This window comes from Crocuta crocuta, unplaced genomic scaffold (assembly GCF_008692635.1).
Source record: "Crocuta crocuta isolate KB4526 unplaced genomic scaffold, BGI_CrCroc_1.0 scaffold271, whole genome shotgun sequence".
Lineage (NCBI taxonomy): Eukaryota > Metazoa > Chordata > Mammalia > Carnivora > Hyaenidae > Crocuta > Crocuta crocuta.
In genome coordinates, this window is record NW_027527824.1 from 6439480 (window position 1) to 6464651 (window position 25172).

The following is a 25172-nucleotide window of genomic DNA, read 5'->3' on the forward strand; positions in this document are numbered from 1 at the left end:
AAGATAACAAGGAGACTCTCTGGGGGCGCGGGGAGGAAAAGAGAGGCGACCGCGAGGAGGGAGGAGACCCCGCGGAGGGAGGAGCCCCTCTGGGAAGGTCCCAGGGAGAGTCGGGGCGATGGCGATCAGAGAGAGAAGAGGAACGAGGTGTTTGTAAAGGTCGCAACCGAGACGCCCTTTCCAGAGGACGCCATGAAGGGCAAGGCGGTCCCTCCGGGCAGGGCCCCAGTTGAGGACGCCCTGATAACTTGGGGCGGTGGGGCCAGGCGAGCCGAGCCCCCCGCGCCCGCACGCTCCTCTCCCGGCAGAGGATGCCCGGAGCCGCCGGCCCCCCAGCNGCTACTGTCACCGGCTCCCCGGGCTCCGGGGAAGCCGCGAGTTTCCGCAGGCAGGCGGCGGCAGCAGCTGCGGCCGGGCCGGGGCGTGGGGCGCTCGGTGGGGGCGGGGCCTGGCAAGTCCCGGCGGCCCAGAGCTGGGGGGGGCGTCGGCATCCGAGGACCAGGGGGCTGCCCCGCGGGCGCCCTCAGTCCTGGCTCTGGGGAGCGCCGGGAGACGGGGCAGTGGGGTCCCGGGTTCCAGGGTGGTACGGGTCCCCCAGTGCCCGGGGCAGAGGGAAGTCCGTGAAACTGACCGCAGTTGCGGATGCAACCTGATTTCTAGGAAGCGGGCGTAGAGGTACTAGACGGTCTCTTGGGACAGTTTCTCTCCCGGACTCTGGGCTGCCCGTGTTCTTTCTTTTCACCTGTAAAGATGCACAGAGCAGTAGGGTGAGGCTGTGCTCTGCCTTCAGGGGGTATTTAAGGCTCCTTTCCCAGAAACCTGCGGTGGGAGTAGGAGACGGTTCTGCTCTGCCAGAAAGAAAGGAGGAAGTGGTGGTCAGGTTTCTCTTCTCTTCCGGAAATCAGTGGGATCTAGGAGACTGAAGGGGCCTGCCTAGGTGGGGCATAATCTGGCTATCTAGCAAGACTTTGTCTTACTTAGTCATGTGCGGGAAAGGCATCTAACTGTGTTGGGGCAGTGGAGGCTGCCTGGGGCTAGTTGGAATGAGATGTGGAATGCAGATTTTTGGAGGGAAAAGTTAGGTGGCCTACGTACCCTTCTCCCTTTCCAAAGAGACTTCAGTAAAACACCTATTTTTCTGTGACGTTCTGAGCTGGAGCCATTTGGGTACGTGTGGGGGTACTGAGCCCTGCCTTGGTGTGACATGAGTGCCGAGCAGATGATTCTGAAGGAGCCCAGTCACCCGTGGGCACACACACGTTCCGTTGCCCACCCACCCGTCCCTGTCCCCATAGTTGCCCACCAGTTCTAAATTCGGCCCTTCTGCGATCAAACCGTGGGTGGCAGCCCCAGGTTTGGAGCCAGCCCTCACTTCAGGCCCACCTGCCGAGCTAGTACCTAAGGGGTAGCCCCTCAGTGCTACTTTCCAATCATTTCTTCCTTCTCGGTTGCCCACTTGCTTTTTACACCAGTTGAGTTGCGTGCACCCCGTCAGATTTTCCCCATTTCCACTGCTTCCTACCTACTCTTACTTCCCCTGGCATCCGTCAGAGATCCAGAAATCAGGAAATTGGTTACCACCTTGACGACTAGGAAGCAGTACTCCCTGCTTCGTGATGAGGGTGTTTTGGTAATAGTTTAAGCCCTCTGCTAGGCCTGTGGGGAAAAAAGAAGAGGGCGGCATGGCGGTTAGGACGAGAAGTAGGGTTTCGGGGCTCTGTACTGACTTGGCCACTTCTTTGCCAGTCTGTAGCCAATGCGAGATTCCTGAAGATAAGACTCGATCATTGGCCAGTTCCCTTGGTCACGGGTCCTGCTGTTCATGGCTAGCGTCTGCTTGTTCTGCCGCGTTAGGGAAGACACCATTTCTTCTTTTCTTGGGGCCCACAGGTCTGCAGTCTGTGCTCAGAGTCGACGCTACTCAGAGAAAGGGATGCCTTTTCTCCATTTGCCCAAAATGAGCGTGAGGCGGTTAGCCAGACCAGGAGCTCAACCCCACATAGAGTCCAGGTAGGATTGGGGCACCGTTGTGGGGAGTCGGCCCTGAGGACAACCAGCCTGAGATGTCAGCTGGGGAAGGATTTATGTCCCTTCTAAAGGGAGGAAGGTCTCTTCTAAAGACCAGTCATAAAAAAATAAAATAAAATAAAGACCAGTCATGATTCTGCCAGTGATCTATGGGAGCGATGGGACGTTTAAGCCCTTTTCAGAGCAACAGTGGCAAGTTGCCTGCTAGCAGTTGGACATTCTACCTGATTATGTGGGGAGAGGGCGACTGGCCCTTCATGCCGTGGAGGTATCCGCTGGGATTAGTACTGGCCCACACCCCACCTGAGGACTTATCCCTGTTGCTCAGGAATAAATGTGAATGAAACGAGAGGATCAAGTATCTAAACATTTACACGGAGTGGGTTGGGCATTTCTAGGTGTAAGACATTGGTGGCTTGGTCTCTGATGTCTTTTCTATCTGTCTGCAGCCTACTGCTCTGATGCCGAAGGGGAGGCAGAAAGTGCCACACTCGGATGCCCCCCTGGGCCTGCCCACCTGCCTCTGGCTGGAGTTAGCCGGCCTCTTCTTCCTGGTGCCCTGTGTCATGGGCCTGGCAGGGACCGAGGGACCTGGAGCCCAGGGTCTGGGGGGGCTGAGCTGGGCCGTGCATCTGGACAGCCTGGAAGGGGAGGAAGAGACCCAGGAGCAGCAGGCAGATGCCTTGGCCCAGGCGGCGGGGCTGCTGAATGCTGGCCGCATCGGGGAGCTCCACGGATACTACCTCTTTGTCCAGCCGGCTGGGCAGCAGCAGGTGGAGGCCACCCGGCAGCGGGCGGAGACCGTGCTCGCCGGGCACGAAGCCGTGCGCTGGCACTCAGAGCAGAGGCTGCTCAAGCGGGCCAAGCGCAGTGTCCACTTCAATGACCCCAAGTACCCACAGCAGTGGCACCTGGTGAGTCCGTCCCTGCCTTTTTCAGCTTTCTGGTGCATATGTGCTGGGTGTTCCACCCATTAGTGGGCTTTTGACCGTGTTACTCTTCTGTTGCCCCCATCCTTTGCCGGAGGAGACACCTCTGTGGGCTTCACCTTCCCTGCGTCCACTTCTGGGGGGCCGGTGGACTGCCGAGGTGAGGGTGTGGGGGCCGGCACCAGGCTGCCTGGGCTCAAATCCCGCCCCGCCACCTGCCAACACACGCCTTGGAGTAAGCTGCTTAAACCGCTCTGTGCCTCAGTTTCCCCCTCTGTAAAATGGAGGTTGTAACAGTACCTACTACCTTGTGGAGTCACGGTTAGGATGAGTGAATTAATATATGTGTGCCTGAAACACGGTACTTTGCAACCTGTTATGTTACATAATGTTAATATAATCATATATATATATATATTAAGTTTACTTAGAGAGAGCGTGAACGGGGAAGGGACAGAGAGAGAGAGGGAGAGAGGGAATCTCAAGCACTGTCAGAACAGAGCCCAACATGGGGCTCAAACTCACGAACAGTGAGATCATGACCTGAGCTGGAATCAAAGAGTCAGACGCCTAAGCGACTGAGCCACCCAGGTGCCCCAATATGCTCTGTATTATATGGCATAATAATTGTATCACCCAACCCTTAACCTTGCCACCATTTCACTTCTGTCAACCGTGAATGGCGCCAGGCTTTCCCGGGGAGCTGGGTTGTGGCAAAGCCCTCACCCGTCCGTCTGTCGTCACTCGACCTATCGGTCTACAGCCTCTGTGTGGCACTTTGATGGTGTCCAGGCATGAAAAGGGGCTGCCAGCTTGTCCGTCTGTGAGCTGTGCTGTGTGTCACTGGGCTCCCAGGGCTCTGAGAGCAGCCCCTCACCCTGTCTGCCCTACAGAACAACCGGCGGAGCCCCGGCAGGGACATCAACGTGACAGGTGTGTGGGAACGCAATGTAACCGGGCGAGGGGTCACTGTGGTGGTAGTGGACGACGGGGTGGAGCACACCATCCAGGACATCGCGCCCAACTATGTGAGTGGCCCTGGAACGAGCCCTCCAACCCCTGTGTCTTACCTCCTTGATGTTGCCTCAGTCTGGTTCCCTTTCGTAGAGGTCACTGGGCCACACAGAAGGGCCTGGGAGCTGGGGCGGCTGAGCTTCCCCCTGCCTCCAGCTGGCATTCCACTCTGGCAATTAAGACACAGGGACAGCACTCTGGGTGGCACTTCCTGGTTCCGCTTGCTGCTCCCTGCCCAGGGGAGTAAGGAGTGGCCCCCATTGGCAACTGGCCTCTGAGCACCTTCCTCTTCTATAACCTGGTCTTCGGGTAGCCCTGAGTCTCCCTTACCTGGGTTTCCCGAGCCGTGGAGCGGCCTCCTGAACCATGTCCACAGTGGACAAGAGGGAAGTTTCCAGAGCCCTGTGGCACTTTCCGTTTTGCCCCGTGTGTCCTGCCTCATGTCCGTGGCCTGTGTGGTTTGCAGAGAGAGACAGACAGGCTCGCTGCGCTGGCTCGGAGCCCCAGAGTCCCAGGTTCCCCCAGGTCTCCTGTCTCCTTGAGTTCCAGGGCCTGACCCCTTCAAGCCTGTGACTGACCACATGTCACCCCCGCCCTGTTTCAGAGCCCCGAGGGCAGCTATGACCTCAACTCCAACGACCCTGACCCTATGCCCCACCCAGACGTGGAGAACGGCAATCACCACGGCACGAGGTGTGCGGGCGAGATTGCCGCGGTGCCCAACAACAGCTTCTGTGCGGTGGGAGTGGCGTACGGGAGCCGCATAGCAGGTACCCGCCACCCCGGCCTCCGTGGGCCTCCCCTGGAGGACAGTCTCCATCCCCTACCTGCCCCTCCCCCAAATTCTGAACCTCGTGGATCCCGCTCTCAACCCACGTAGCATGATCGGTGTCTGTGGGACACGTCGGTTCGTTGGGGCTTGCCAGTGCCGTGGCGTCACAAACGTGCTGTTGGCCGCAAACCCCATCACATAAAGCAGATAAAAGTGAGAGTGGTCTCGATGTGGGGTGGTGACCTCGAGCCCCAGCCACCCCATGGCCTCCCCCCTTTTTCTGATCATGGTTATGTCCCGTCAAATGACCTGACTCACTGTACCGGTAACTCCTTTTCCTTATCTAGGTTATATTTGTATTTTCATAATTTCCCAAGAACCCCTTTACCTGCCCTTCCTCCTTGACCCCGAATGTCTGTGGGGGCTCCTCTGCCGTGGCCCAGCCCTCCACCTCCCAGCCCTTCTGATGGTCGCTGTCTCCTCTCCGTCCTTTCAAGAGAGCTGAGCAAGCGCTGGCCCCCACTGGGGGTCGTTCTAAGGGTCCGTCTCTCAGTCTGTGTCCATCAGAGCAGAGCCTGAAGAGCATGCGTGGGGAAGCCCTCCCCACCACCGGGCGTACGTGCTCCGGACGTACTCACGGACTAGAATGGCTGTATTCCTCTCACAGGCCAGCAGAGGTCAGCAACCCTCTCCATAAACGAGGCTACAGAGTGAGCCAGAAACTCCAGGGACCAAGTCCCTTCTGAAAGCTCCGTTTGTCCTTACATGGTCGCCAGATGTGACCCGCCCCATTTGAGAGGGTGAAATTAGGCATCCATGGAATAGTAATGGTAATGAGTACCATTTATTGAACACCTTCCATGTGTCAAGCACCACACTGGTGTTTGACCTGATTAAGGATGCAAGTCCAGGAACCTAGCTGCCTACATTCCTGCCCAGGCCTCCACCCACCAGACCCCAGGACCTTTAAAACCTAAGATTTAGCAGTATGTTAGAACCCACCCTGGTCCATACACGTGGTGTAAAAATCCAAAGATACCAGAGCACTCAGAGGGAAAAGTTAAGTCTCCACGTGTGGCTCCCCACCACGCTGCCCGCCCCCCGCCCCCTGCCCCAGGGGACCGAGAAGACTGAGGAGCTGACATGGCCTTCACTGCCTAGGTATCCGGGTACTGGATGGACCCCTCACAGACAGCATGGAGGCGGTGGCGTTCAACAAGCACTATCAGATCAACGACATCTACAGCTGCAGGTAAGCCAGGACCACAGGGAGGGGGCGAGGCTGCGGCACCTAGCGCAGACCCTCCCACAGGAGAACAGCGAAATGGGCTGGCACGGCCAGGTCCCAGCCGCGGGCGCTCTCGCTGGGTTCGACCCGGAAGTCCATCACTCAGATTTTTCCAGATCCCTGGCCACTGGGTCCCTCCTCGGTCTTAAGCCCCACGTCACCCCAGCAATCAGGCTGCCACACGAGGAGTGCTCCAGTCTGGCCCACGTGCATTTAGTAAGCTCACGGGGCCTCCTCTCCAGCCACAGCCGAGCCGAATGCCCAGCCCCCAGCCCGCCACCCGACGCACGGAAATACATGTGCAGCTTCAGGTTACCGTTATGGTTGCCAAGGGGGCGGGGGCTGAGCTCTGGCATAAGGAGGAATTGAAGTTGGGCTGCCCTGTGGCACCGGGAGCACCTGTCCCTCACCCCCCAAGAAGCTCCCTTAACTGCAGGGCCTCATTCTCAGCACCCATCTCTCTTAGAGAAGGATTCGAGGACTCCTCAGACCCAAGACTTCCTTTGGGGGTGCCCTGCCATCAAGCCTGGCATTAGAGCTCTACATCAGGAGATGTGGCCCCCGTCCCCCACTACTAACATGTATTGTGTCCTGCTCACGAGGGCCTGAGAAAGGATCTTTGGGGGCAGGTTAACATAGTCCTAAAGTGGGAATGTTTCCAAGGGACGAAAGAGCCTCTTCACATACTTCTGTTCCCCACCTGGGAGTGAGGGCTGGGTCCTGCACCCCATGTCCTGTGATCATGACCGTCCTGAACCGGAGCACTTGGGAGGAGATGAAGAGGCCAGGCAGGGGGTCAGCTGAGACCCGGGGGGTGTGGTGGTCGCTCTCCCCTCTGGGTTATTTCTCAACAGCTGGGGACCAGATGATGATGGGAAGACAGTGGATGGCCCCCATCAGCTTGGAAAGGTAAGTGAAGTGCATGAAGACAGAGAGACCCAGGACGCTGTGTTCATTCAGATCCTCCAACTACCACGGGTCGCCCCCTTTCCCGCCCTACGCCCCTTTGTGGTGCCAGACTCACGTCACCCAGCCCTCCCTCCTCCTTTTGGGAGACTGCGTATAACCTGGGGGTGGGGGACTTGGGGGACACTGGTTCTTAGAGAAGTGGGACAGTGCTTTGAGTTGTTTCCCTGTTATTTGGGGCTCAGGGCCCCACTTCCGGCCACGCCCTCTCTGATAAGCGGCGCACACCCCTCAGATGGTTGTTCGTCTGACGGCTTCCTCTCCTTCTTGTATCCGTCTTTAAATCTTCTCCCACGCCCCAGTGCCTTTGGGCTTTTTCCCCGTTTCTTTCTAGAAGGGAAGGAGGCAATTGGTATGGAGGGTAGAGGTCTTTCTAGGGGTTCCTCAGCTGATCCCAGGGTGGTTTTGCTCCTCAGGCCGCCTTGCAACACGGGGTGATTGCTGGCCGCCGGGGCTTTGGGAGCATCTTCGTGGTAGCCAGCGGGAACGGGGGCCAGCACAACGACAACTGCAACTATGATGGCTACGCCAACTCTATCTACACCGTCACCATAGGTAGCGACTATAGAGGCGACTCTGTTTCAGTGTGTGTGGGACTTGGTAGTGAGGACACTACATATGCATTTTGGCATATGTACCGCTCAGTGGTGAGGGAATTGTATATTTTGGGGGGGGGGGTGCCTCAGTGGTGAGGGGGGTTTATGTTTTGGGGTGTGGGGGACTCACTGGTGAAGAGACTGTGCATTTTGGTGAGTGTGTGTGACTCAGTGGTAAGGAGATTGTGTGTTTTGGGATATGTATCTCTCGGTGGTGAGGGGGTTGCGTGTTTTGGGGCGCCCTAGCTTCCACGTATCTATCTAACTGTTCAAGCACATCTTGTCTTCAGGCTCACATACTTAGGAGGGACTAGCCCTGCTCTCATAGGATCTCAGGACGCCCTTAGCAGACACCATACTCCGGGAATCCGGGAACTTTGAGCCCACCATCTGGTTAGGCCTCTGCTCCAGCCTCTCTTCCCGTGAGCCACCAGCCTGCTGCTGGAAGCCTTCCCTGACCCGCCCCCCCACCCCCACCCCAGCCTGGACTCAGTGTCTTGTGCCTGTGCTCCCTACCATAGCATCTGCTGTCCCCGTTGTATTTATTTACTTACCCAACTTCTTCCCTGACTTCAGGCTCCTTGAGATCATGACTATGGCCTTTTCCTTGTGGCCCCAGTGCCCCTCACAGCACGTGACTTGCAGTAGATAATTAATAACATTGAGGAAAATGAGTGTGTGAACAGGTGAGTCAGTATAGAGGTGGCACACACCCCTGTTTTACCCTGGGACTGATGGAAAGACTGGTCCTAGGGCACAGAACAGCCTCTGCACTTGAGGTTGCTTCTCTAGGTGATGAACATGGGCACTCTGGGGCACTTGAGCCACGGAGACCATTTTTGAAACCCAGGACAGCCTCCCAGATGATAACTCAGCTCCCCCTCCCCCTCCCCTGTCCCCAGGTGCGGTGGACGAGGAGGGACGGATGCCTTTCTATGCAGAAGAGTGTGCCTCCATGCTGGCCGTCACGTTCAGCGGTGGGGACAAGATGCTCCGGAGCATCGTGAGTGCCTCCCGGGCCCTGCGCTCCCCGCCCCCCGTCCCACGAGACTTGCCTCGGGCAGCACAGCCAGATTCCTCAGGACCCTGCTTCCCTGTCCCGTCCCGCCGTGGGTCTGCTGTCCGTACGTTCCTCCGCTGGCAGGGCCGGGGCGCTGAGGGTCTGCCACTGTTGGAAAATCAGAGCCGAGGACGCTCTACAAATCTGTAAACAGGCTTTATCTTTACAATTTTTAACTTACAAATACACATTTTGTTATAGGAACTTCTAAGCATCACACTGATTAAAAAACTCCTTTGTGGTGTCGTCCTTCTGTAGAATTTGGGCTTTGGCGAATTCCTTTGGGCTTAGGAAAAAACCTTCATTCCATTATCCTGCAGCCCTTACGTAAATACTGTGAGGTCTGGTCACATTCCTCATCGGGGGTAAAGCTAGCAGTTGTCTTTACGGGGTATGGGCTGGGCGGGAAAAGGAGTCCGGGAAATGTCTGTCCGCCCAATAAATAGTTCTTTCCTTGGAGCGAGAATCAGAGCCATATCACCCAAGAGATTGGAGCTGCGCAGTGGAGCTTCTGAGGCTGTGGGAACCTTTTAAAGGATTCAGAGTCAGAGGCCTGCTCCCCGCTGGCTTAGCTCCATCTTACCAGGTTCGGGCCATGTGTCCAGACTGTGACCCTACAGCTCCCTGCCTGTCCCTGCCGCCCAGAACAGAGTAGCATGGAGGTGGGGAAGAGCTGAGCCGGAGGCCGGGGGGTGTCCCATTTCTCCAGCGGCCCAGGTACGGAGGTCTCTCCCGAACCCCTGGGAATTGGGCTGCTTTGTCTTCCTGCTGGGTCAGATTCGTTTTCCAAAACCGAAATTTTGTTTTGCCAGTAAGTGACTTCTGGCCAACACATGGTTCCGAGGCCCCGTGCCAGGACCTCAGCCTCCCGCCCCCGCCCGGGGAGGAAGGAGAAGGGAGAACCTAAGAGGCCCTTTGCCCGGCAGGCAGGGGTCTGGGTCCAGAGGGCACCCCAGCCGGGGCCAGGCTGGGTGAGGAGGCAGAGCAGGAGTGAACCCCGGCGGAACTCCGGGGAACCCGCTCCCAAGGAGGCATCCCCAGCACCGGGGCCACTCTTGCTTTGCCGCACCAGCCGTTCCCTAACTCAGCTCGACCTCTTCCCCCTGCCCCCGCCTTCCATCCGAACTGTCGTTTGTCCAGAGATGGAAAGACATTGGAAACCGTGCTGCCAGGTTGTGTTCAGTGAGCAGCCCAGAGGAGCGGTCTCCCTGGGGACAGGGCGCGGGCAGGCACTGCCTGCCCTGAGGCCGTCCAGGCTGCGGCCCTGGACTCTCCCGTGGCTTCCCAGGGCTCCTGCCCTCCCCCACCCCCACCCCAGGCCTGTTCATGGCCCTGCCGGCTACGAGACGGTCCCCGTGACGCTGCTTCCTTAACAGGGAAAAAGTCAATCTGCTCCCTGGCACGGACCAGCCTTCCCCTTCTCATTGAGGCTGCAGCTCGGAGGGCTTTTTCCTTTTTCTCCTGGGAGCGCACAGCGTCTGAGTGCAAATCACATCTCTTGGCAGCCGCTGTAGCAGCTGGGAGGGAAGCGGTGAGCACCATGGAGAGAGGGCAGCTCTCGGCAGAAGTTGGCTCCCTGGCAGTGACCCAGAGAGAAGCCTGGGAGAAAACCGCTCTGAAGTCTGAACATCAGCACCGTGTGCCACGTTGTGGGGCAGGTTTAGGCAGACCTGTGTGACCTCAGGGTTGACTAGAGCATGAGAAGAACTGGGGGCCATCTCTCCCCACCAGGCAGCTCTCCTTCCCGCCCCCACTGTCACCTCCCAGCTAAAAGCCTCAGGTAGAGCAGGGGGGCTCATGGGAACCACACTGAGGCACCAGGCCCGGAACGACGGGGCGGGCAGGCAGTGTAGACACCCAGCCCATGCTGAACTCACCGGGTGGGTGAGGGCCCGGTTCCCTCTCCCTGGGAACACTCACCCTTTGTTCCCACTGATGTCGCTCCAGCCCCTGTCGCCGAGCTGCCAAGTTGGATTTCCTTGAATGGTGCCGTCACCTCTGTCCCGGCTCCAGCTGGGGCCCAAGAGCCCCCCAGCCGCCTCCTCTGTCTAGCCTGGTTGCGGGGGTTGGAGGGCTGGGCTGGGAAATCCGGACACAGTCTTTAGAGGAGCGGGAATCAGGAAAGTGTCCTCTGCCCGTCACTTCTCCCCACCTCCATCTCTTTTCTGCCACAGCCGGACCCTCCTGAGTAGCCCTGTAACCTGCCTTCTTTTCCCAGCTCTTCAGAGCCCGTCCACGGGGCCGAGGGCAATGCGGGATCTCCTTTGTCCTGACCCATGAGCAGGCCTCCCTCCAGTCAAAGATTCAGCTCTCACAACGCAAGGGCCCACCTGAGAGGCTTCTTCTGAGGCCCTGTCCCCTACCCCCTTCTCCATAGCACCTGTGAACTCAGTGTCTAACCCGGTCCCTCCACCCCCCAATCTACTTCCCAGGTGACCACTGACTGGGACCTTCAAAAGGGCACAGGCTGCACCGAGGGCCACACAGGGACCTCGGCCGCAGCCCCTCTGGCAGCAGGCATGATAGCCCTGATGCTGCAGGTGCGGCCCTGCCTCACCTGGCGCGACGTCCAGCACATCATTGTCTTCACGGCCACCCAGGTGAGACCCTAGCAGCCAGAGCCATGGCCTGGCCCGGCCTTCCCCAGACTTCTGCTTCCAAGGACTTGCAGGGATCAGGAGGCGTCAGACTCTGAACGTCCCAGAAGTGGGGTGCCCGTGTCTAGCACAGGTGTGGGGACTCAGGCAAGACCCCAGGCCTCACCTCACCCGTCCCTGTTCTGCCTTTGCCGTCTCACCTGCACAGGAGCGCTCTGGCTGGGCTACCGCATTCCGGGGCCTGTGACTCCCGGCTCCCTCTCTAGAAGCAAGCCATGGAGGTGGTGACATCATGGGGCTCTGACCCTTTGTCCCAGCTTTCCTTGGGGAATCCATTCCTAGTAGCTCTGGTGGGAGAGTCTGGACCGGGTCAGCCAGCAGGGCAAGCAAGGAAACCAGAATTAGGTTGTTGACATTATTGTTGACCCTTGAACAGCATGGTCTGAATGCGTGGCTCCACTATAAATGTATTTTCTCTTCCTTGTGGCTTTCTTGATAACATTTTCTCTCCTCCAGCTGACTTTACTGTACAAATACAACGCATAATACTTATATGAAAGATGTGCTACAACACATAATACGTATATGAAGATGTGCTAACCACCTGTTTATGTTGTTGGTAAAGCGTCCGGTCAACAGTAGGCTATTAGTAGTTAAGTTTTAGGGAGTCAAAAGCTCTACATGGATTTTCGACTTTGGGGGGCAGGGGTCAGCACCCCTAACCCTTGAATTGCTCAAGGGTCAGCTGTACTTTGGAAGTCCCCGAGACTAACCAGGGCCTCTGTTCTCTCAGTATGAGGACCGCCGGGCAGACTGGGTCACCAACGAGGCCGGCTTCAGCCACAGCCACCAGCATGGATTTGGCCTGCTCAATGCGTGGAGACTCGTTAATGCGGCCAAGGTGAGCAGGTGTCGGCAGGGTAGGGACCCCTGCATGGAGCGACCAAGGAAGGGGGCTAGACACCTAAAACGTTGTCTGGCGCATCATGGGGACTCAGTGTTCTTCATTTCATCTACCCTCATGTCAGCTGATGACCCACTTTTCAAATGAAGAGGCAGGCTCAACATTGTCACTGAGGTTTCCAAGCTCTCGGTAGAGAGTAGAGCTGGGGGCTCTCAGGGTGCTGTGGTTCTCATCTTCCGCCCTGGACACAACCATGGCCTCTGGTTCCACAGGGAGCCCTCTCGGGGACCCGCAGGGGCCTTAGGAGTGAAAGAAGGTGAAGAGAGGGAAAATGAGAGCGGGCCCCTCACAATCAAGTTGACGTGTGTGTGCGTGCGTGTGTGGTCAATCTTGTTCATTCACTGCCGCCCCCTTTCCTTTAACAGATCTGGACCTCGGTCCCTTACTTAGCTTCCTATGTCAGCCCTGTGTTAAAAGAGAACAGGGCGATCCCACTGGCCCCCCACTCGCTGGAAGTCCTATGGAATGGTAAGTAGTCAGCAGAAAGGGGTTAATCCGCGGCCTGAGGTTTGAGGCGGGGTGATGGGGGAAGTCAAACTTCATCCCTGCCCGATTCTAGCCCCTTCCTTTAGGAGCTGAGCTGCAGCCAGACCTGTGGAGTTTTCTTTGACCATTTTAGGACATGTTGCTGCTTCTGACTTGGCTGGCCCCCTGGCTGCTTAAATAAGACCTTTCTCCTGAGTTACTAGTAGTGGAGACGAGCCGCTGAGCAACCCGGCAGAACGGCTGGGGGAGGGGCGCCACTGGGACTTGGGCAGACAGGCAGGGGTTGAAAGATGCTCCTTTGACTTCCATGCTGGGAACTTGCCAGGCAGTTCTCTTCAGCCCAGTGGCCTTCGGATGAAGTAGCTGAGTTCTACCTTTGATTCTCTAGCTTGTCTAATACACGGAGAGTCCGATGGGGTGTGTCAGGAATGGAACAGGAAGACGCAGATGTCACCCTGGGGTGCAGTCACCCATCCCAGTCCCCGCCTCCCTCACATCCCGGGTCAGTGGATTACCGGCAGGTCTGCAAGTCAGAGATGTGGTTGAGCCCCTGCCCAGAGATGAAGGAAGCCGGAGGGTGATGCTTGTGCATCTCAGGGCGGGGAAGGGGGGCTTTTTTCCCTTGAAGAATTTTGACAGGCAGGGTTATTTGCTCTTTTTGCATGTGAAGATTGAAGCATGCCATGCTCTGTGCCCAAATTAGAACTCCGTCCTCGCTTCTCCCAGTTTGATCCTAGAAAGTGATCAGATCAGAGCAACAGCGAGAGGAGTGGCCAAAGCAGGGACGGGCGGGGACAGCTTCTCTGGGGCGGAGGTTTCCCCGAGGAGGGTTCCGCCGGCTCTCCCTAACCATGTCCAGCGCTCGCCCAGCTTCCCTCTACGTGGAAGAAGATCCACGGGCCCCGTTCACTGCGTTTTCCGTAAAAGGAATGCTATCTTGGAAAGGGCATTGGCCAAGGCAGAGAAGTGCAGGAACATTCCTGGGAATGAAGGGCCCTCGGGCTTTGCCATCGTGTGTCTTGGAGATAGCGTGCCTTTTGTCCCTCCCCCCGCAGGACTCCCTCCCCCAGCCCCCGTCCTTTAAGTGACAGAGTAGCCCATAGTCGCACCTGTCCAGTGGAAGCTGACTTAGAAGAGGGTTGGGGGCCTTTCCAGTCTCGTCACCCTCTGCGTCCCCCTGACCAGGGGATGCTGCCGCAGCATGTGTGACAAACCTCCTACGTATACAGGAATCTGACAACCACTTGTCCGTCGCTGGGCAGCACAGAAGGGACAACTTGTCCTGAGCCGGGGACAGTGGGAATGGAATGGGGGGAAGAGGATGAAGCAATTTGAGGCCTGGACCCAGAGTTTCTCTCGCGAGGAGGGCAGCGGGCAGGCCAGCTGTGAACGTCTGAGGCCAGCAAAGGTGTCTTCCCCTCCGGCGGGACTCCATTTGCCCCCCGAGCAGACAGGACAGAAAGTCCAAGCTCGTGGGTTGTAGGGAGTCTGGTTGACATAGACTGGGGCGACTCAGTCCTAGACGGTGTAGCGGCCCGCTCCCGTACGCGACCCGGCGGCTTCCGCCCCGAAGACCTGGGAGAATCGGTGTCTGAGGGCGCAAAAGGAACCTTTTGTAAGGTAGAGGGAACTGAACGTTGCTGAGATAGGAGAAGAGGTGAAATACCTCTAAGACTCTAGAACCTTCCACACGATAGAAATGTTCGCTGTCTGCAGTGCTCGATTCAGTGGCCACTGGCCATTGGAAGATATTCAACACTTAAAATGTGGCTAGTGTGAGGAGCTAAGTTTTAATTTTATTATATTTAAATTTAAGTAACGACACGTGGCTAGTTACTAGAGCAAGACAGAGGATATGGATGAAAAGGGATTGGAGGCCCTTAGTTCCTTCACATCTGACTCTGGGTCTGAAATCTCCACCAGAGGGGCTTGGGAGGGACAGTGGGGTTTGGGACGAGTGTCTAAAACGCAAGGGAGTCTGTGTGTATTTACGGAAATTTCCTGAAACCCCTTGCACTTATGTATCCCTACTTGCAGTCTGAGTATAATGGTCTCGCCCCCTGCCTAGGGGATGAGTCCTGTTCCTTCACTTCCCTACACCTTCCCCGTCCGACCCACTCCTTCCCTCTCCACCAACTCCTCCTTCTGCCTTCAAACGTCCTCCATTCACCTCTTAGGAAACAAAAGTCCCTGCTGTCCTGTAACCTGTAACCCTTCCAAGTAAATCACGTAAAGCCACGGCTCACTTTTACCACCCGCGCTCTACTGCTGAAGACTTGGTTCCTTGCTCATAGCGCCCCTTTCCTGGCCGGGTCCAGGGGCCGGTTCCGACTTCATCCTTCTCCACCTGCCTGCTGCTCTGACCCTACGCATGGGGCCCTGGCGGCAGCCTCCCTCCTGTCCAGCTTCCGGGACCCTCTGCTCCAGAGCCTTCTTCCAGCTTCTCGGCCCGAGGTCCACATGTCCTCTGTTCTCTCTGTCACTACTCCCAGACCGCGAGTGCCTCTTCAGACTCATTCCACAGCTCTCTCATCCCTCTGGTTTCTCCCTTGGCTGTGTAGTACTTTTCCTGACTTTGGCTACCACCCCTCCACAAACGATCCCTAGATAGAAATCTCTTATTCTGATCCCTTACCAGTGGGAGGATAGAGATCGTCATGGCTTCCACACGATCATGAGCGAAGAAAGCCCTGGGATCTTCTGGCCAAAGGGTGAGGGTTGAAAAAGACCCCAACTTACCAAAGGCAAATAATAATCATAAGATGATCATCATCAACCATGACTTGAATGATTTCTACGTGCCAAGCACTATTCTAAGTTTTCGCTCATTGAATGTATTAGCTCACTTAATTCTAGCATCTACACGCGCACGACCACCTACAGCTCTACACACCAATAAGAAAGGCATGTAGCATGCCACCGTGCGCACATCTGAACACAGACAGGCTCTCTCGGGGCCCTTTCTGGATTCCATTCTGTTCCGTAATGTTCTAGAACATGTCATTTACTCTCCGTAAGCCCCTTCTCTGCCGTGTTAATGCTCTACTCCAACCATGCCGCCAGTATTTCCCTTCATCTTTCCATCCCTAAGTCACCGTGCGTTTCGGGTTTCTGCCAGCATGCGGCATTTCACACACAAATGTTTAGATTTCATTGTCACCCTCAAAAGCCAGCTTGCTTTCCAGGCTTCCTCTGTTTCCGTCAGAGCCGTTGCCACCCCCCAGGCTCCCACTCGTGCAGCCGCGGGGCTGTCCGCCCCTGTACCCCTTGCTCCTGCCCAGGTCTTCCCCCAGCCCTTCCCCTGCAATGGAGTCTTTCACTTATTTCTCTGGATTGTCTCTTGATTGATTCACCCATTCATTCTGCGAACGCGAGGCCCACCGCATTCCAGGCGCTATTCTGGGGCTTCGGAGATAAGACGGGATTCCTACCCTTCGGAGCTCACCGTCTGCAGTAGAGATGACGCAGGTGTTCAGGGCAGTCAGGAGGGCTCTCGGAGGAGCCAGGCACTGGCTTGAGTTTCAGCAGGTAGCTGGCCAGGGAAGAGGTGATGAGAGGGACGTCCAGGCAGCAGGAGCAACGCGTGCAGAGGCGATGGGCATCGGGGAGCTGCGAGTTGTGTGTGGCTGGAACAGGGGTGTGAGGGGCAGGGCCAGATAGAACCCCACGTGAGGAGTTTGGACTTGACCTTGAAGTCTGTGTGTGGGGAGCCTTCGAGATGAGCTGGCACCAACTGATGGTAGGGAAGGGTGAAGGAGAGCAGCCTCTTATCTTCTAGAAATACGTACTCAATCTCTCCTGATGACATTACTTTGTGCCTGGGGATGCTGTCGAAAGACTCTGGGAAAGGGAAGAAGTGAGGATCATTGATGAAACCAGAAGGCCATATATTGATAATTATGGGAGTTAGGTGTTGAGAACATCTATTCTATTTTTTTATATATGCCTGGAATTTTCCATAATAAAAAATATATATATGTGTGTGTATGTGTGTATATGTACACACATCTATAAATGTACGTATGTTTATATGTGCATTTATACATTTATATAAGTTAGTATTATATAATTGTTAAGAGATACAAAGATTTCTAAGTTATTTAGCTTGTGAAACGTCTAGATGGTGATGCCATCACATGAGATTAAGAACCCAGGGGCAAAACCAGATCTGGGCACAGGCTATGGATTATGAAGAACTGAGGCCGGGAATTTGGCTCTGCGGTGTTGGGAGGCTTCTGGGCAACATCTGGAGGTTATATCCAGAGAGCGGTTGAAGAAATACGTTCAAAGATCTAGACTGACGGTAATGATTCGGGAGTCACCAGTGTGGGGATGGCAGAAAAGGTCTGGGGAAGAAAACAGTCACCAGGGTTGGCGGGCAGACAAAGGATAAAAGGGGACCCGGGACACAGACCACGTTAAAGGAGTGAACAGAGGAAAGATGCCTCTGAAGACAAATGGGGAGAGAGGAGATGGCTTGAGGGGTGGGAGGAAATCTGGACGACGGCGCCACGGGATTTCAGGGCAGTTTCAGTGAGAGGGGAAGTAGACAAGGACAGAAGGGCGTCCCTGGGTTTGCCACCCAGGCCACTGGTGACCTTGAGTATTGTTTCAGTGTAGTCAACGGGGCAAAGCTGGATTGCACTTGGTTGAATAATTAATGGGGACAGGAGAAGCCTTCCGGTTAAAGACAGCAAATTGAACCTGTTCTTTTATTTCTGCTTTCTCCCCAAACCTCACCAAAATGAGAATAAAGGCATAAAAATGGTATAAGCACAGGGACAAAGAGAATGGGAGAACCAGCAAATGAGAGATCTCATCACAGTTTTGGAAGCTGGAAAATGAATGGAGAAGTGAGCAGGGCTCAGAAAATTGCATACCAAATACCTACAAAGGTGATCCTAAGCGACAAGCCCCTTCGTGCCACAGAATCCCAAAAGGCGCAGGACCCGGGGGCCCCATGTGCTCCGGGAGACAGAGACGAGGCATGAGGCAAGAAATACGGAGCGGGGGGGAAAAGGTAGACTCCTGGGCACCTCCTCCCATTGTTGGCAGCCAGGTGATTCCCCTTCCTTATCCTGGCTGGAGCTGGGAAGGTTGTTCTCTAGAGGTGCAGAGTGCCCTGGGAGAGACCCCAAGGCCCTGGCAGCCAGGTGATGGGAGCTGTGGAAGAGCCCGTCATCAAAAGATTCGGAGTTGCTGCTCCGCAGGGCTCCTCCATGAGCCGGTCAGGCCCCAGGCTGGCCAGTTTTAGGGAAGCCTACCATAAAAACCTCCACTCATGCTTAGAGCTTCCAGCCAGCTTTTGAAACTACTAAGGATCGTGGCCATTTGAAAAAAAAGAAACCTCCAAATCCCGAGGACAGTTATTTTCAGTTGCCAAAACTCAGCCCGACTAATTCTCCTGNTGTTGCTCATGCGCCGTGTGTCGCGGGCTCCTGGAGACTGCCGTGCTTCCATGAGGGCGGACACACCCAGAGAAGAACAGACGGGGCAGGCAGAAAGGCAGCACAGACAGAGGGGAAGCAGAAGCCCAAGGGAGGTAAGGGCCCACCCCCACCGCAGTGCAGCAGACAGGAGCCGGAGACGGGGCGGCAGAGGTCCAGTCTCCCAGCGACAGTGGCACTGAGGGAGCTTCCAATTTGTTGACTTGAAGAACGATAGTGTTCAGAGAGCTCGTGTGGTTCCTCTGTGCAGCTGCGGAAGACCCAGTGACAGGGCCATGAATTTAAGTAAAGCAAAAGGAAGGCAGTTATTCACTCCGGAGGGGAAGGCAGCAAGTTGTTCAGAAAATGAAATATAATCGTTATATACCACTTGGCTAAATTCCGTGTAGAAAAGATGAGAAGATGGAGGGGAGGGCAAGGTAGGGTGTGGGCGGGGTGTTAAATCTTCGTCTGCTGTAATCAAACAGTGATAAATAATGTCTAAAATTGATAAACCATGGAATAGTCATACATCGTGATTATTTGGAAACATGAAGGTAGATCCCAGAAGAAAACAACCAAAAGCAATAAAAAGTGTTTGCTCCTACGGAGTGGCTCATGAAGGTGGTGAGGGATGGGGTAGGAAATTGCTCTTTTACGTGTTAAACCCTCCTGAGCCAATTTGCTTTTAAAACCATGTATGCTATCTTGACAGGAAAAAATGTTAGGGATGAATGAGGGGGTAAGAAGTGGAGACAGTGAGTACAGACATCTTTTCCAAGAAGTTCAACAGTAAAGGAAAAGAAATAATATCTGATACTTATGTGGTCCTAATATTTGATGCGTGTTCTAAGTACTATATGTATATGAACTAATATAATCCTCCTCGGAACCCTATGAAGTAGGTACCGTTATTATCCAAATTTTACACGTAAGGAATCAAATCTGATTCCCACAGCTAGACAGGCCTGAGCTGGGTGTGCACCCAGACTGGATGGCTCCAGAGCCCACATTCTTAACACCGGTGGGTAGAAGGAAGCGAAGAGTTGAGAAAGGGTTTATCTGTTTTTGTTTTTCATTTGCAGTAGGAAAGACATAGAAGATGGATAATGGGGCTGGTACCTCGTTGGACCCTTGCCAGCCCGTTGCTGTGAAGGGAAAAGAAAGCAGAGGGGCTTGAGAGTGTAAACAGGAGGTGCTGGGGAGCTGAGTTGCAGGATCTTAGCCATTAGGAAAGGCATGCTGGATGGATCTCAAGGAAATGAAGGAAGGGGTCAAGAAGGGAGTGAGGGAAGTGGAGGGACAAGATGTCGTTGTTTCCAGAACAGATGGGACATTGGCTTTGACGACAAACCAGATGGAATTGAAGACCATGTGCACATGCACACGTATGCCCAGCGAGAGCTCGAGATGGGTATTTGCCAAAGTGTTACCCAGGCTTGCGGGACTTCTTTGCTTTCATTTTAGCTCAACCACATTTCAGATTTGTCTTCGATTAATTTGCATTGCTTATCTGATAAAACCCACCATGAGAGTTTCAGGAGTGAGGCAGCCCCAGATGATGAGCAGGCCCAGGGTGCGGTCATGGCAGTGGGGCGGAGAAGGATGTTTGGAGCTGAGGAGGGAAGGCATGTGAAGTGACGACAGGGGATGGCTGTCCTGGGAGCGCTGGCGGATGAGGGGGCCGGCGCCTCCCAGAGCGCAGCGGGGTCAGGAGGCCAGTGGGCACAGGGTGGGGGAAGGACAGGAAGTGGCACCACAGACCCCAGCCTTTCCCTTCCTCCTCCTCCTTCAATCCTGGCTGTCCACACTCTCGGCGTAAGGTGCAGGCGCTGGGCTCTGCTTCGCCTGTTGGAATGAATAAGTGGAAGAAGAAGTGCTTTAGAGAGATTTTTTTTTTCTCTTTGCCACCTGATTTTTTTTGTTTGTTTTTTGTTTTGTTTTGTTTTTATCTCTAGGAGAGAGAGAGAGACAGCGTGAGCAGGGGAGGGTCAGAGAGAGAGGGAGTCACAGACTGAAACAGGCTCCAGGCTCTGAGCTGGCAGTCAGCACAGAGCCCGACGCGGGGCCCGAACCCACGAACCGCGAGATCATGACCCAAGCGAAAGTCGGACGCTTAACCGACTAAGCCACCCAGGCGCCCCGACCACCTGATTTTTTAACATTCCCCAATTGAACCTTCTACTTCAGTCATTTGTGATTCTCTTAAACTTTGCTTTGAAATAACAGTAGATTCACAGGGTTGTGAAGGCACGTTCAGGGGGATTTCATGCTCCTTTCTTCCCCATGTTAATATCTGAAATAATTATAGTACGGTATCAAAACCAAGACAATGGCATTGCTACAATCTATAACACACATTCAGATTTCACCGGTCAGACGTGCATTCGCGTGTGTGTGTGTGTGTGTGTGTGTGTGTGTGTGTCGGGGTGGGGAGGGGCTCTATGCAGTTGTACCATGTGTGTGGCCTTGTGTGTCCGCCACTACAACCAAGACCCAGAACCTGCCATCCTCACAGGGCTTCCATCCCCCCTTTGTGGTCATCCCCTCTGCCCCATTGCGAGCGCCCAGCAGCCACCAGTCTGGCGTCTGTCTCCACACTTAGGTTATTCACAAATATCACACAAAGGAAATCACGCACCATGTATTCTTTTGATAGTGGCTTTTTTTTCGTTCAGCATAATCTCATTGAAGTGTATTTACTTCAGTAGGTTTTTTTTAGAGATTTGTATCGCCTTCGGTATGCAACTCGCTCATTTCCACCTCTACCTTTGCGCCATTCCCCACCTGGATTGCGCCGCTACCTACCAACTCTCTCTACCAGTCTGTCTCCATCTCCTTTGTCAGAGGGTCTCACTGCCGCACGCCTGAACCCGCCTGACTCCTCTCTGTTCTAGCATCAGTTGTGTGGTCCTCATGCCGTATCATTCTCCACTTGCAGGTAGAAGGCAGAGATCATGTCCAACTTACCTTTCTATCCCCAGCATCTAGTACAGTGCCTGAAATGTAGGAGGTACTCACTAAATTATTTTTTGGATGAATGAATTTTTTTGCTCTGTTTGGTTCTTACATTGTGTCTTGAGTATGTTTTCTCCCCAGTGAGAGTCAAAACTAGATTGTAAATCCCTTGAAAGCAGCCACTGCATTCCACTTACTCGCTAGTTCCCAGTGAGGGCCGCCGTCGGTGTCTGTACGTGGCCTCAATGAGTGTGTGCCCTTGTGTGTGCTGGGACGGGGTGAGGGCGGAGGTGCCCATGGGGCTGGTTCCCCAGCCGCCCAGCCTGACTCCCCACAGTCAGCAGGACGGACCTGGAGATGTCGGGGCTGAAGACCCTGGAGCACGTGGCCGTGACCGTCTCCATCAGTCATCCACGACGCGGCAGCTTGGAACTCAAACTGTTTTGCCCTAGTGGCATGATGTCCCTCATCGGCGCCCCCCGCAGCATGGACTCGTACGTACACCTGCCCGGCCCTTCTGAGCTCTTTCTGCAACCAGGGTCTTTGCAAGGAAAAGATACAGGACACGCAGACACCGGCACTGGCCTGAGCTAGCATGGCGCTGGCTGACCGTAGCAGCCGGCAGCCATTTATGACCTGCTTTGTACAAGTCGCTTACAATGTGCTAAGCACTGCACTTGACAGATATTTTCTGTAATCCTTTGTAACCTCCCTTTGCAAATGTGGAAACAAGTCACAGAGCTAGTAAGAACCCGAGGAAGTGACAGGAAGCCTAGATCAGTGGCGCTCTGCAGCCTGTGGTCTCGCCACCTTTGCTCTCCCACGACGACAAATTGATGCGAGCCCTCTGCTCCACGGGAGCCCGGGGAAGGGGCGGCACTCGGGGACCCTTCGTGCCACGCTCCCCAGTGACTGTAGCTCAGGCAGCAGCCGCTGCGTTTTCACGGCTGCTTCAGTGAGGAAATCATGTTTGTGGGCCGAGGGTCAGGTCCCTGCCCCACACCTGCTAGGTTTTCTACTTTCTTCTCCCCCAGAGATCCCAACGGCTTCAATGACTGGACCTTCTCCACTGTGCGGTGCTGGGGGGAGAGAGCGAAGGGGACTTACAGACTTGTCGTCAGGGATGTGGGTAAGCCTGCCTGCCCTTCCGTCTGGCCCCTCCGGAGCCCAGAGTCCCCGCGGAAACCGTCCCACGGGGAATACGTAGGGTTGCCGTTGGACGAACAGGGTAGAGGCCAAGAAGTACGCCCCGTCTAGAGTATGGGCACCGAAATCAACTTGTTCATTGGCACCACCTCTCATATTCCTTGGAGAAGTGACTGATCCATTTTTCCTCAGGATAGCAACAAAAATTCCTTGTTGAAACCACATTTCAAGTCCTTTCACATATAACCGTCCTTCGGCCAGCCCTGGTAGGCAGGTAAGGGCAGGACTAATTTTCACCGTTTTTTGTTTTTGTTTTTGTTTTTTTGGTTTTTGGCTTTTTTGTTTTGTTTTGTTTTGTTTTGTTGGTTTTTTCCTTTTTTTGAAAACCCGAGGCCCACTCAGAGGTCTGACGTGGCTGGTGCAGGGTCATACAGTATTCCAGTGAGGAGACTGGAAACACCCCAGCTCTCCTGGCTTCCAGCCAAGCTAGGTATTCCCTAGACAGGTGGTTTTCAAACCTTCCTTTAACTTAGTAGAAGGACATTTCTTCTCCCCCAAGCAAAATCCTAGCTGAAACCCGAAAATATGAAAGAGCTAAAGGCAGAACCTCCTTACTTCGGAGCCCCGCCTCTCAGCCTCCCCGTGTCCATCCCTGAGGGCACCCGTGAGGCACGTCTGCGGACACANCGCGGATAGCCAGCTGCAGCAGGCTGGGGGGCGGGCAGGGCCTCTGCTGCTCCCCTGGCCAGCACAGGGGCGGGGCTCACGGCGCGTCGCTTGCCCCTCCAGGAGACCAGACACCCCAGGCCGGCACCCTCCGGCAGTGGCAGCTGACCCTGTATGGCTCTGAGTGGAGTCCAGTAGACATCAGGGACAGACAGCGGTAGGTGCCCGACGCATGTGCCACAGGGACGGCAACTCCCGGGGGCTGGGAGAGGCCGCTGAGGGCCCCCCCTTCTTTGGAAACCCACAGTACACACACCCCCTTTCTGCCCTGGGACCTCCCTCTCCTTGGCTGTGACGTGGGAGGACGGGTAAGGGCAGGTGGCCGAGGAACCAAGTTCCGGAGGGTGTCCTCATCTCTCGTCCTCCCCGCAGACTGTTAGAAAGTGCCATGAGTGGAAAATACCTGCATGATGGCTTCACTCTGCCCTGTCCTCCTGGGCTGAAAATCCCCGAGGAAGATGGTTACACTATCACCCCTAACACTCTCAAGGTACGAGGGCCAAACCTCCAGCTCTAGGCGGGAGGGCCCGCAGGGGCGGAGGGGGCTGGGGGGGGTCAGTCCTTGCTGGGGTGCTCCAGGTGGCCTGAGAAGTGAGGGCTGGGGAAGACCTGGGCCCCCACTCTACTAGCCAGCTCGAAGAGGGCACTCCTTCATGGCGTTGAGTGCTTTGGGGTCGGGGTGGGGGTCCCTGGGAGGTGAGAGGCTCTCTGAGGTTATTGTTCCGGGCTGAGAAAAGCCACGGGGCTTTGGGAAACCATCGCTAACTTAGGTGCCTGACCTTTCCCAGACTCTGGTGCTGGTAGGCAGCTTCACCATCTTCTGGACCGTTTACTACATGCTGGAAATATACCTGAGCCAGAGGCATGTGGCCTCTCACCGCGTTTGTAGGAGCGGAGCCTGCCACTGGCCCCAACGAAGCCAAAAAGCCAGGGAGGAGGGGACAGAACTAGAATCAGTGCCGCTGTGCGACAGCAAGGGCCCGGATGGGGCGGACACGGAAAGTGAGGGCCCTGCCCCCACGTCTGATCTTGTCCCGGACCTGCTGGATCAAGGGGACTGGGGGCTGTCCCAGGACAGGAGTGCCCTGGGCCGCCCTCATCACCACCTACCCCCAGACCTGCTGCAGGGGAAGGAGGAGCAGATCTGCTGACCCAGGGCCCGTCAGACTCGCCACGGGCCGAGCTCTTCCTTGCCCAAGCCAGGGCGGCTTGGAACGCCGCTCCGAAGTCCCGGGAGCTCTGGGGAGACGGCGGCCCTGATGCTAACATGGGAAGTCCTGTGATGACATTCAGGGAGGGCCAGGGACTTCTCGAGGTGCAGTGACAGAGGAATGGTGCCAGAGAACAGTGTGGCCACAGCCTCAGGACCCTCCTCTTCCTGAACGCTTCTGGTGAGAAGGCCCTGGACGAGGGCTCGGCCCCTCCCGCTCAGCAGGCCTGCTTCCTCATTTCTCCCTGGCAGGCCAGTGATGTGGGTCACAGGGACCCTCACCCATGCTTGGGTGCGGCGGTGCCCACTAGGACCAGAAGAGCCTCTCTGTAGAAACATCGCTGGGGTCACTTGGGAAGAGGGCTCGGGGTGAAGTCTGGGAAGAGCCCCTGCATATATGCCTGTCCCTTTAATGGCCCAGGACCTAGAAACTGCAGTCTCCTCCTCTCCCTCCTTCACCTTCCTGCCTACGTATGCCTGGAACCTGGAACCGAGGCCCTCCCGGGAGGCAGTTAGCCCTCGGCCCAGCCCCACTCGCCCTGAAAGCAGCTGCCTCCACTCGCCCTGATCGGAAGCCAACCTTGAACACACCCCTGATTCCTGCACCACCGCCCCCGCCCCCCGCCCTCCATCCTGAGGGATTGGTACGATGCTCCTGGCACGGCCCCCCAGGCCCCGCGCCGCCTCACTGCGGTAGTCTGCAGCAGGACCGTGACAGGGCGCGACCACTGCCACTCCAGCCCTGCGACCGCCCTGTCTTCCTCTACAAAGCGCTCAGGGAAATGGCCTTACCCGCTGGAGGCCCGCCGTCTGCCTCACGGGCTGTGAGTCCTCCCCCCCCGTTACCGGCCTCCTCCCCTCTTCTGAGCTAGTTTGGTTGAGCTAAATTTTTTTTAACGCTTAAGATTTGGGTTTGTCTTTTCACAGCAACATTTGGTTGAATGTTTTTCTGCATAGCTTTTCCAAAATAAAAACCTTCCACGCAGCTCTGCGGCTCCCCAGCTCC

The 25172-nt window shown here is 55.7% G+C and overlaps 1 protein-coding gene across 1 annotated transcript; it reads left to right on the forward strand.

The window, feature by feature from the left end:
• The first annotated feature begins 362 nt into the window (after positions 1-362).
• On the forward strand, positions 363-25151 carry PCSK7 (proprotein convertase subtilisin/kexin type 7). The gene is made up of 17 exons (XM_077777482.1): positions 363-418; positions 1890-2010; positions 2478-2942; positions 3851-3985; positions 4576-4741; positions 5905-5995; positions 6886-6940; positions 7414-7552; positions 8496-8596; positions 11086-11253; positions 12044-12151; positions 12580-12682; positions 21422-21578; positions 22119-22213; positions 23020-23113; positions 23329-23446; positions 23745-25151. The coding sequence occupies exons 3-17, from the start codon at positions 2490-2492 to the stop codon at positions 24105-24107; spliced, it is 2346 nt and encodes a 781-aa protein (XP_077633608.1). The 5' UTR covers positions 363-418; positions 1890-2010; positions 2478-2489; the 3' UTR covers positions 24108-25151.
• Positions 25152-25172: the final 21 nt, after the last annotated feature.